The sequence below is a fragment of the Ovis canadensis genome, chromosome 20 (assembly GCF_042477335.2).
Source record: "Ovis canadensis isolate MfBH-ARS-UI-01 breed Bighorn chromosome 20, ARS-UI_OviCan_v2, whole genome shotgun sequence".
Taxonomy (NCBI): Eukaryota; Metazoa; Chordata; class Mammalia; order Artiodactyla; family Bovidae; genus Ovis; species Ovis canadensis.
In genome coordinates this window covers 63,377,676-63,390,335 of record NC_091264.1, presented here as the reverse complement: position 1 = coordinate 63,390,335, position 12,660 = coordinate 63,377,676, and the positions used below count along the sequence as shown (strand labels likewise).

Here is a 12,660-nt window from a genome sequence, read left to right as displayed (position 1 = left end):
GGTGGTCTCCAGGTTAAGGACCCTTTACACACGGGTAGGCTAGCTCTACAGGAAAAGCCTTCTGCTGTGGCAAGTGGGTCACAGGTGACTGATGGCAGAGATAGGGGGATTTAGTATTTGAAAGATTGGCCCAGTGTCTGGGCCTTCAGAGACGGGCTGCAGGTCTGAGTATGATTAGAATATGAAGTCTTAGATAATTTCATGTATTGTGCCTAATCAGTTTGCTCCTATATGTGGTCTCTGTTATTAGCTGCTGGAGGGGTACATAAATAAGTACTTCTCAGCCTCGCCTGATACTGGAGCAAGGAGCAGGCTGCGATGAAAGGAGGGGCCCTTCTCAGATTGTGGAGAGTTTCTTCTGCAATTGACAAAGATCCCAGCGTCCCTTTCCTGACATTTGTCTCCTGCCCCTGGAATTTAAACGTCTTCAGCCTGACTGCTGAGAAGACAATGAAATTTAGAAACTCAAACCAAATCGAACATTAAAAACCCAACATTCAACATCACCGTCTTCTGCTTAGGCAGTATTTCCTCCTCCTTTTGAGGAAAACGGAGAATATACATAGGATTTTCATAGCATGTATTGGTTTACACGATGTGCCATGCACAGTGTATTTTTACTGTACAGATGACCAGCCGTTACTTGGACCAGGGGGCAGGACGAAGCATACCGTCATCCTCAGTGACAGCAAGCACTTCTGTGCTCCGATTTTTCCCAATATTCCATTGAAAGCATTTCCGTTTTTTATGTTGACATAAAATATGGTACTTTTTCAAGTTAAACACAATTCACCAATATTGACATACTGAGTCTTTGTTGTTCTTTTTTTTTTATGATAAAGATCAATATTCTGATTCTTTGGTAAACAAGAAAGTTACTAACACACACACACACACACACACACAAACTTTTGGGAAAGAACTACTTTTTAGGAAATCACAAGATCTCTTCCATGGAGTATATGCTTTACAATATATATATATAGCTATACTCAAAATCAAAACTGAAATGAAGGAAAAGTTTGACAAAGAATGAACCTAGTTGTCAATATAATTCACGTGATTATTAGCTCACCTCATAGTGCTTACTTCAGGTGCTGCCAGGCACGTCTTCCATGACTTATCACCGGAAAATGAACTTTTCCCTCCTCCCACTGCGGGGGGCATCATCACTGCTGGTAATAAGCGGTTGCTTGTTTGTGAACCACACTCACCAACACCACCAGGGCTGTTTCTCTCTAGCCCAGCTGAATTGGCATAGACTAAATATGCAAATGGTTTTACAACAGTCAGCCACGGTTCCAAGACTGTCCAGTATGGTATCTGCCAGCCCCATGGGGCTATTTAAATGTTTAAATGAATTTAAATTAAATTAAGTAAAAACTCAGTTCCTCACTTGTACGAGCTGCAGTTCAAGTCCTCAGCCAGCTACACGTGTCCAGTGGCTCTCGTACTGAATGGTGCATATTTAGGGCATTCCAGTAATTAGGGAACATCCTACTGGGCTTCCCGTGTAGCTCAGTTGGTGAAGAATCCGCCTACAGCTCAGGAGACCCGGGTTCGATTCTTGGGTTGGGAAGATCTCCTGGAGAAGGCAATGGCAACCCACCCCAGTGTTCTTGCCTGGAGAATCCCATGGACTGTAGCCTGCCAGGCTCCCCTGCCCATGGGATCGCAAGAGTTGGACACGACTCAGCGAGTAAACCACCACCACCACCATCTCCTGGACAATGCTGATGTAAGGGATTTACTTACATTAACTCATTTAATCCTCACAACCCTATGAAGGAGATGAGGCAAGTGAGGCCCAGAGAAGTGAAGGGACCTGTTCCAGGTCACACAGCAAGTGGGGGACAGGCTGGTGCCAGAGTCCCTGCCTCCCGCCTCTGCACGACTCTGCACGACTCTGCCTCGCAATGACAGGGCAGCCCCGCATGGCACGTCCAGTGTCCACACAGTGATGCAGGCGCCCTGCTCACCGCGTCACTCCCTGTATCTTGGGTGATCCTCTGTGGACTCGGCGGTGGGCAGTAACATTATCCTCATTCTACTGACTCGAAATGAAAACACTGAAGAGAAACAAAATGCCCGCATTACAGACCCTGGATGTCGGCAGGATCCAGATCGGAATCTAGGTCTTTCTGACACCAGGGCATTCATCTTTAATCGCTGCACACCTTGTCATCTCTGACAGCAGAGGGGCAAAAATAGCACCTTCCTTCTTCGCTGAAAGGAGTCTATTTCCTGAAATCCACCGAAGAGTCATTTGCAGTATTAGCTTGTGCCGTCGCTGAACGGCCAGTGGAACTCGGTGACTACAACTTGATCCTGAACTACATTTGAAAACACGTACGCAACTCAACTCCTTCTTTCTGACTTTACAGCGGAAGAATCAGATCTCTATGCCAGAGTCAAACGTGGCAAGGTAACCCTGGGGCTCTGACACAGCTGTCTTACTTGACAATAACAGTCTTCTCTAAGTGGGGTAAAGATAGAGTTATCATTTCAAAGAACTAGTAACTCAGCACAGTGCGATCGTATGACGCGGTAGACGAGGTTCCTTTTCCTTGATGTTCTACTTTGCCTGTGTGGTTGTTTTTAAGAATAAAAAATAGTGAGCAGGAATGCAGAGAGAACACATTGGAGGCAGCCCAGCTACCCGCGGCTCTCACTTTCCTTCTCAAACCTACACTGAGAAGGAGCTGGAGAGGCACGCCCCACAGTGGAGCCCTCGGGGTGCATGCTCCTGGCCGTGGGGTGCCGACGGCCTGACCCTCCGGGACCGGCAGAGGATGGAGAGAGACGCAGCTACCTGAGCCAGTGAAGCCAAGGCTGGTCTGGACCCTCCCAGGTCCCAGAATATCGATCAATCAGAATACTGATCTGGGCTTCACCTGCTCGGAGCCCGTCAGGGTGGGCCCTCACGCGGACTTTGATCTCTCTCTACCGGGGGGTTCAGGGCAGTGCTGAGGAGACCCCTGCTGGGGATGAGCCAGAGACAGAGACCACCGTGGGCAAGCTGAGGGGAAGGCGGGCTGCCCTCGGCATCTGAAGACCGGCGGCTGCCGCTGTGTGTCCCCGGGCCAGTCACTTGGCTTCTCTGGGCCTCGGTTTCTTACGAGGTTCCTGGGAGGATTCCGCGTGATCCTGTGTGCAGCAGAGCATCTGAGACACGGCCTTTCTTGACTCTAGACATTGTGGAGGTTCAAAGGGAGGCCATGTTGCCAGGGCCACCAGGAGAACTTTCTAGTCCACACTTTCCCCGTGGGGAGGGACGTGGGTTTGGGTTCTCGGGGGCAGAAGCTGAGAAGCACACGGGAGAGAAGGCAGCAGCTTCCACCGGCGCCTTCCAAAGGGATGCGGGGAAGCCCACCCAGCCGCCTTGCCCTGCCGCCCGCTACAGGGCCACGCGTGACAGGGCTGCGTCCTGGTGACCGGGACCCGTACCGGCAGAGTCGCGGAGAAACCGTGGGAGGCTGGGAGGGGAGAAGGGTTAGGGTTTGGGGTTGGGAATAATTAGAGTTCAGAGTTTTGCTCATTTTTGTTTTTTTTTTTTCTTTTTTTGCCTTGATGGAAATTTCCAGGTATTTGGGCTCCCACAAGAACAAAGTGAAACCGCAGTTGAGTCTCACAATTTGCCTGGTGGCTGTCCAGCATCTGGGGGACACTAGTTAGTCCTCAGGGGGCTCCCCAGTTTGGATAAAGATTATGAACTGGGATGTTGGGGTGCCAGCTTCAGCAGCCACCACGGCCCCCAGGCCCGCCTGGCTCTTTTCTGGTTACAATCAGGGCTTCCAAGAGCGCCGGCAGGAGGCAGGCGAGGAGGATGCTATGGGTGACCTCAGGTGAGTGGTGGCCCCCAGGGGGAACACAGGGGTTGTTAAGAGAAACTAAGAGAGCATCTTGATTCTGGAGTCATCTGGGCGAGCAGCCAGCCCCGAGCTTCTGTGCTTGTTAGGAGAGGGAGCCCCTCTCCCCTGGCACGCGTTCCTCATTCACAGGAGGGGACGGGTTCTGCTGGTGTTTGAGGACGTTCTACAGCCGCTGCAGGACGCTCCTACGAGATGACCCTAAGGAGGCGGTGGGACCTGAGCTGTTTTCAATGGCACTGGGAGGGGTCCGTTTCCCAGATACTGCGAGGAGGTCTTAGCAGGAGGTCTGAGATGTGTGACCACCTCTCCTCGCCCACCTCCGCCACTAAGGTCTCCTCCACGCTCTTTGGGACGGGCCTCTCTCTCAGGACGGTCCCACAGGGAACCGCACATATGCTCAACACCCAGGGCTCAGGTCCAATGCCACCAGGCGAGCTTTACCTTCCCCCTAGCCCTGGGCCCTGCCGCCTGGAGCACTTCTCTGTGTGGGATCCCAGCGCAGAGAGGACGGGGCGGGGCAGGAGTGGACTCTTGCCGGCAACCACCAGGTCCTGGGCCGGGCTGAGCGCTCAGAAACAGCACACACTCAGTCCCCGGCAATGCTGTGTTTATACATGATTCTGATTGATAAGATTACAGCTGTTGTTCAGTCGCACAGTTGTGCCAGATTCTAGGCGACCCCAGGGACTATAGCCCGCCAAGCTCCTCTCTCCTTGGGATTTCCCAGGCAAGAATACTGGAGTGGGTTGCTGTTTCCACCTCCAGCGGGTCTTCACAGGGATCAAACCTACGTCCCCTACCTCGGCAGGTGGGTTCCTCACCACTTGGCCACCCCATTGTGCCTTTACCGTGACAGAGGGACCATGTTCAGCTCTTCGTGAGAGTTGCTTCTATTATCCCTCCCAGCAGCCTACACGTCAGCGATATTACTGGACCCTTACACAGCTGAGGTGTTGAGGAACTGACCCAAAGCTGCCCAGGTAGGATGAGGAACCCGGGGGTCCAGCCACCCAAGCCTCCGTGCTCTGGGGCTTCTCCACAAAAGGTGTTCTTGCTCTGGTTGACCTGGGTGAGGACGTGAACCTTGGGACCCTTTTCTGCTCTCTGAGACCGGGGGAAGCCCCAGTACAGTACTCCAGGTCCTGCACCAGCCTCCACCCTGCAGGCCAGCTGAATCCCCTGTGCTGCCCTCTCCTCTCCCCCAAATAGCCCTTCATTAACCCTGGTAGCTCAGCTGGTAGAGAATCTGCCTGCAATGCAGGAGACCTGGGTTCAATCCCTGGGTTGGCAAGATCCCCCAGAGAAGGGAAAGGCTACTCACTCCAGTGTTCTGGCCTGGAGAATTCCCTGGACTGTATAGTCCATAGGGTCCCAAAGAGTTGGATACAACTGAGTGACTTTCACTTCAACCATCAAAATGCTGAAGAATCTTTTCCTGACTTAAAGCCTCTTACAACAATCAACACATGGGAAGGCAGAGGAAAATTCTACATCCGATTTTAATAAAATATACTTTTCTCATCAAAATATTTTGATAGCTTGGGAAAAGAGATATGCACTCATTAAAGTTTAATGACTGTCTCTCCTGCCGTTTTCCATATGAGGCTCACACACTGTGACTCACGCGTGGTGGGTGCAGGGAACAGTTAACTGGGAGCATGATTTAACCCAGTTCCCATCTCTGTGGTCACAGGAGACATGAGCGATATGGTCACATGCGAGATGGGGTTCTTAGGTGGCAAGGACGTGTCCACTGGCCTGAGCGCTTTGGTTGACTTGATGTGGATCCAGACAGGCGGGCCCCATCGTGGTCCAGGTTGGTCTCTATTCGCTCCAGAAAGGAGGGGGTGGGCAAGAACAGTTGCAAACTCGCCCTCAGGCAGCTCCAGCCCTGAGGCTGAGCCGGGGTGCCCAGGAGACAGACCTCTGGGCACAGGCTTGAAGAGAAAAGAGAAAGGCAAGAGGCTCTGGGACCCCAGACAGGCAGCCCATTTCTGCAATCAGGGCCTCTCACAGCTCAGGGAGCCCTGGTGGCTTTCAGGGCTTGAGGCATCTCACCCAGGAGCACCTCTTCACCTGCTCCCACTGAGATCATCCTCGGGGCTGATGTGGTCAGTGAGGTTAGTGGTTAGGGAACCACGTACGTGATCATGCTCCTGCCTCCTTTCCTGAACACACCTGAACGGAGGCCAGGCTTTCTTTCTCTCTCCTGCTCGAGTCCAGCCAAGTGGCCCTGTTGTTGCTGGTTTAGTAGCTCAGTCGTGTTTGACGCTTTGCAACCCTATGGACTGTAGCCCTCCAGGCTCCTCTGTCCATGGGATTCTCCAGGCAAGAATACTGGAGTGAGTTGCCATGCCCTCCTCCAGGGGATCTTCCCGACCCAGGGATTGAACTTGTATCTCCTGCACTGGCAGGTGGATTCTTCACCACTGAGCCCCCGGGGAAGTCCTACCTCTAAATAAATCTCCTCTAAGAACTGCATTCCTGATGTGCTTATAGAGATAAAAGACGAAACAAAAATAAGAACAAGCCCCCCTGCAGCTCTTGGTCAACTATACCATCCCGGCCCAGGTCACTGGAACTGGAGGAGAAGGGATTTGGGTTCTGCCCCTGGGGAATTGAGCTGCCATCTAAGTACACTCGGAAGACAACTCACCAATAATCCTTCAATTAATAATGTCTAAAAGATGAAAGCTATCAGCTTCCTTTATACGCCCAGTTTATTATCAGCGGTGCAATTAAATTCTATTTTGTGCTGCGGTTTGAGCACTTCCCATCTGGGAAGTCTCTCTCCTGAGCCCTTCACGGGGACAAGCTGTCGGTGCCTAATCAGGTGAGCAGGCGGGCCTTGCCTCTGGTCGGCAAGGTTCGGAGGTGGAATTCTGAACAGGAGCAGGAAGGGAGGCCTCCCCGACCCCTGGGAGGGGCCTGAAGGGGACCACGTGGCTTCTGGGAGAGCCCACCAGGAGTGGGGTGCCCTGTGCATGGTGAGCAAGCCCTGGCCACAGCACCCCTGAGTCCCTGTTCCCAGGGGAGTGGCGGCGCCTCTGGAGGACCCCCAACACCACCCTTCCGTTTTGTGTATTCTCCTGCTCTGTCTGCAGAGCCTGCAGCCCTCATTTCTGTTCTGTGTCTTCAGGCCTCTGGTGGGATGCTGACGGGCCCAGAAGAAGGGGCTGAGGTGAAAGAACCAAGGCGGTGTCAAGATTGAAGCCTTTCTAGAAAAGGAGGGTCCAGGGTTCTCTGCCTCTGGGGGCCCAAGTTTCGGCCTAGTGGCACCCATCTCAGGGTAGCCCTCGGATAGATTACCATCCACAGGGCCTGGGCCCAGGGAAGGCTGCCGTTCCGAGCGCTGCACAACAGTGACCAGCTTTACAAGCGACTCACAGCAGGAATTCGAAAGACACAGGTCTTCATTGCCCCTCCCCGCCCACCCCCTCTAGAGGCTTTAAAATACGGGTGATTCTAAGACTTTGATTATCCACCGCGTTCGAGGAATGCCTCTTGATTTGTGCTCATCATTCTTAATTGCTTGGGAAGTCTCTGAGCCCTGGACAAGGCTGACATGAGATGTCACGCCCAAAGACCCCACTGGAGGCCCAGGCTTCTGCTCCCAGGGCAGGATGGGTCTCCGGAATGTGGGTGCTGAAGCTGCTGATGCTCCTGACAGGTGGGAACAGCAGGCTGCCACATTTATTTCTCCCCCCACCTGTGCCCAGCGCCCCTCTGCCAAGTGCCTTTAAGTCATCTGGGCAGAGATTTCTGCTGAGACAGACGTTAAATGGTGAAAATGGAGAGGCAAATGTTACAGCTATTGGCGGGACTTCCCTGCGGTCCAGTGGCTGAGGGTCTGCGCTTCCAATGCAGGAGCTGTGGGTTTGAACTAAGATCCCACACGCCATGTGGCAAGGCCAAAACCACACATAAATAAAAGAAATAAAAGAAAAAGGGACCAAGAGCTAAATTTAAAATTATTTAAAAGAATGAACTACTAGCCAAACAGGCAATACGTGGGAAAGTCAGAAGAGCAGTTGTCCCGGTGATGGGGGTTGGGAGTAACTGACTGGAAGAGGCGTGAGGGAGCGTCCCAGGGAGCTGCGTGGTGAAAGCCTCTGTGTCTGCCTCTGGCCGGTGGCTGCCAGGTGTATCACACACGAAACGTCGCGGTCTCCAGGCGGGCGTTTCGGTTTGTGCATTCCACTGTGCGGTGAGCACTCCACGGGCAGCAGCACACGTGGGAGGCGATCCCGGAGGCTGCTGTCTGAGGCCACGCCTGACCCACTTGATTCTGGAGACACTGAGTTCTATCCACAAGTGTGTTTATACCCACAGGTTATATTTATATCTGCAGCCACATGTATATATTTAAATCTGGAGAGGGAGAAAAGCGTTACATGTGCACATCTATTTATAGGGCAGTTCACTCCTTTCAAAGACCAGGAGGGTTCTAGTTCCTTTTCTCTGCAGGGGGACCAGGACACAAGACACACACTCGCAAACGCACATTCACAAGCACTAAGGCCGGGGGCCTCAGCAGCAGCCTCGCCTTCCTCCTCGGCTGAGACACAGCAACTGACCTTGATGATGACCTTGGGGACCGTCAGCACAATGGACTTCTGCTTGGCCAGAACGTCCCTGGTCTCATTGACTCGAGCCGTGACAAAGAAGTGCAGAAAGGCCTGCTCCAGCAGCTGGCCCATGTACTCGCCTGCCCCGATCAGCACCTCCTCTCTCTTGACTGGAGAGAAGAGACACAAAATGCCAGCGTCAGAATCGGGAAGAGACGCTCCCTGCTTCCCCGAGGAGGAGATGCTCCCTGCCTCCCCGAGGGCCCCGTCTTCTCCCCCTTGGCACAGCCTCCACCAGGGGAGGGTGAGCGGAACACAGAGTCCATCAGGGACAAGGAGCACTCCGGCTTCTGGGGTAAAGAATGTGCTGGAAATGGAACACTCAGTCAAGTCTTCCTAGAAAAAATGCATCCCATTTTCCCAGCAGTGCTTTTGCTCTTGTATTAATAAAACGCAACACGACCAAGAGGTTTAAAACCAAGGACCGGAAGGCTTTAGCTGCGGCTGCTTGGACCTGTGCACAAACAGCTCCGCGACAGCAGATGGGGCAGGGATGCCCACGGCCCCAGTGCCTAGCGCCCTCCTGAGATAGGAAACATCTCACGGTGGCCACGGGCCCCGCTTGAGTGCAGCTGCTGACTACTTGAAGCTTTTCCTCGTTTCCTTGGCACCACACTTTTTCTCCAACTCTTACCGTTCCAACCTGATTTGAGTTTTCTATTTAAGAGAAAGAAGTGGTGGAAACCTATTTCACACACACGTTCAACTGTCTCCCACCCCCTCTGCTATCTGCAGCTTAAAAGACCTCTGTGCCAAATGTGTGTGAGCTCTTAGGGACAAGCCAAGGAGGATGGCATCTCCATCTGGACAGCGGGAAGTTGGTCCCGGCTCCCCTCTGCTCACCATCTGGGCTGGGGAGGGGGCTTCTGTCCTGTGGCTCTGACCGCCGCGGTGGGCTTCTGTCTGGCTGCCCTGCCCACTTCCTCTTACTCTCGTTTTCCAGAGCGCAGGATTCCAGGGGGCCAAGGGCCGCTGTCCTGCAGGCTGAGCCCACGCTGGGCAGAGCCAGTGCCCCTGCTGTGGTCAGCCGCTGGGGTCGGGGGACTCATGCCTCCATCCCCCTGCACGGACTTGAATGTCTCCGCCACGGCTGCCCTGCTCACTGTCTGCTTTTGGCCAAAGAGTCCTGCCCTCAGTGGAAGTTGTCAAAGGAAACAATTCCCAAAGTGGGTAGTTAAGTGCAGAGTGTTATACGCGCATGTCTCGTGTATATATACGTGTATCTTCTCATTGGCCCCCCATTGTGAGCGGGTGAACTGGACCCGGGGCCGGAAGGCTGTGTGGGGTGAGCACCGATCAGGGCACAGGGAGGCCTCCTGCCTTGCGGGTGCCCAGGCGGTGGAGCGCCAGGCTGTGCCCACCAGCTGCTTCAACGTCTCTGCACAGAGGACTGGGCACTAAGACGGCCCAGTCTTGGCTCCACCTAGCAGTTGCTGGGGGACATTTAAGAACCTACCCTGCTGGATCCCACCCCAGACCAACTCAATGAGAGTCTTGGAGGTTTGGGGTCTAGGTCTTGTTTGACCATTCTGTAGCTGACCCTTATGTACAGAGGGCCTGAGAAGCACTGCTTGACAACTGGGGGCCCTTCACCCCTTGGAATTAGCCCTCTAAGAACCTCAGTTCAGTGGAAGGTTGGGTGGGCCTCCTAACCCAGGTCCCTGTAGCTAGGCTATGGCCTGCAGACCAGCAGGAGCTCTGCCTCCTGGGAGCTGGTTGCAGATACTGGTTGTTGGCCCCAAGCCTATCTAGGGAATCAGAATCTATATTTGAGTACAATGATGAGATGATGCATATTCCAGGCTGAAAGGCTCCTGAAGTCCCAGGAGGGGTTCTAGCAGGAGATGGGGTGGTATTAGGGTAGACTTGAGTGGACTTGGATGGTCTCAGTTTTGAAACTGAAAGTCCTGTCCCCGGAACACACGCAGTTCCTAGTGAAATGGGAAGGATGGTCATCTGGACCAGTGGTTGTCAATGGTGTGTGTGTGGCGGGGCGTGTTTTGCCCCCAGGGAATGTTTGATAATGACAGGAGACCTTTGAGGTTGTCGCCACTGGGTGGGAGATGCTGGTATCTCCTGGGTAGAGACCAGGGGCTTAGCTGCTCATGTTCAGTGTCCGACTCTTTGCGAGCCCACAGACTGTAGCCCGCCAGGCTCCTCTGTCCATGGGATTTCCCAGGTGAGAATACTGGAGTGGGTTGTCATGCCCTTCTTTAGGGGATCTTCCTGACCCAGGGATCGAACCTGTGTCTCCTGCATTGGCAGGTGGGTTCTTTACCATCTGAGCCATCAGGGAAGCCGTCTATGCCGCTAAACATCTGACCACGCACCCGGCAGCCCCACAACAGTCAGGCCTGAAAGGGCACAGTGCCCGGGCTGAGAGTCAGCCATGGGCTACACAGAGTTATTAGAAGGCACTGGTCTGCCCTGGACAAGCAGTCAACAACTCAGCCTGCTTCCTGGAGCCATCCTATCTTACTGAGGGCCGCCTTTTGAATCCGTGAACTTGCCTTGACTTTGACTCTCCAATTCTGCCTTTTTGGGTGACGCACACCTATTGCCTCTTTGCGTCTGAGCACGGACGCTGCTCTCCCCATGGCTCCCAGGGCAGTGACTTATCCAGAAGACTAACACTCTCTCCCTCAGTTGGAGACAATCTCAGATGAGCACGTGGGACCTGTTTCCATTTGGCCAGATGGGCCAGATGGGGCGGCAAAGTGAGCGGCCTTCAACACGCATTTTACCTCTAGCAGCTTCCCGTAATAATGATAATAATAATGGACATCCTCTGGTATTTCTAGAGGGCCGTGTTTGACCACCGGGATGTCTAGGCTGCTGAGATGTGCCTGACAACTTTACAGAGACTTGCTCTGCCTTGATCCTGTTGGCCTCGGGTCTCTTTATTCTCTGAGGTGGAATATCCTCTAAATCTTAGCACTGAAGAAACTGGGCTGTGTTTCTGAGCCCCAGAGACCAGGCTCCTAAAATAGTACATTATGTAAGAGCTGTGTTTTGCCACTGCACAAGAAATTGTTCTAGATAAAGTTTATTAAACGCGGCAAGAGAAAGAATAGGTTTTCATTCTGAGTGGTGGAGCTGGGATTCTGCCAGCACCATTGACTGTGTCTGGGGAAAGCCAAGGGAGACACAGACAGGGGCTGCCTCGTCTCTTTTCCAAAAATGCAAAGAAAACTAAATATAGCCGAGTGGAAGGCATAGCACCCTGGAAGATACTGAAAGGTTTAAGTTATTCACGTCTTCCCAGCTGATTCTAGCTCACACATCCCCTTTAATCATCAGTCTGGAAGATATGGCTCCTGTTTTACTTGGAAAACTTTCTCTGCAACAGACCCTCCGACAACAGGCTGTACCCTGACCTGCTTCCAGGTCTAAATCCTGTGGCTTTGGCAATCCGCTGCAATGCAGTTTCAGTTGCAACGGGCAGTTTCTTGCATGCAGTCAGTGCCCCTGCTTGCAGGGTAAAGCGAAAAACAGCCTCCGACTCCCTCCAGGTTATTCAGGACAAGCCTGGGGCGGGCTGAGTGGTGGGAGCTGTGCTGATACTGGGTCCGGCCCCACGTCCCGGGGTGGATGGCTGAGATGGCTAAGCTCTCATGCTGTTCTAGTCTGCTAGCTCAGGTGAGCTCACGCTTTTGCTGGGTCAGGGAGAGGAGGGGAAGAAGTCTGAGAGGTGGAACTCTAGTGGTCAGGAGAGGACGGTGTACAGTTCCTGGTCTGGGGGACTGAGGGGTCGCGGGACCCCAGGCAACAGGAACTAGCCCCCTTAGGGCCCAGCGATGCCTGGAGCTGGCTCACCATCCCTGTCTGAATGGCGTGAGGCTTCTGGTACTGCTCTCTGTGTGGCCTCGAACCTGTCCGCTCACCTTTTCAGGCCTTGGTTTCCCGAAGTGTGAACATGTTGAAAGTTAGCACGTACTGGCAGCCTACCCGCAGAAAGCCTTCCGTATATATCATCTCGTTTAGTCTCCTCCACAGCCTCCTTCTCTCACGTCACGCACCCAACCGGTCAGCCGGTCCTGAGAGCTCAGCCTTCGGAACACGCGCAGACCGGACGGCTCTCAGCGCCTCGCTCACCCTCACCGCCGACTCTCTCGGAACTGTTGCAAGAGCATCGTAACTACTCCAAAAGCTCAGCTCCT

At 53.4% G+C, this 12,660-nt stretch overlaps 1 protein-coding gene across 1 annotated transcript in view; it reads right to left on the bottom strand.

Moving 5' to 3' along the window:
* Positions 1 to 12,660, bottom strand: part of F13A1 (coagulation factor XIII A chain) — a 141,023-nt gene that overhangs the window by 9,470 nt on the left and 118,893 nt on the right. Inside the window, exon 13 of the mRNA XM_069562899.1 lies at positions 8,450 to 8,610. Within this exon, the coding sequence (XP_069419000.1) occupies positions 8,450 to 8,610 (161 nt within the window). The remainder of the gene's footprint in view (positions 1 to 8,449; positions 8,611 to 12,660) is intronic.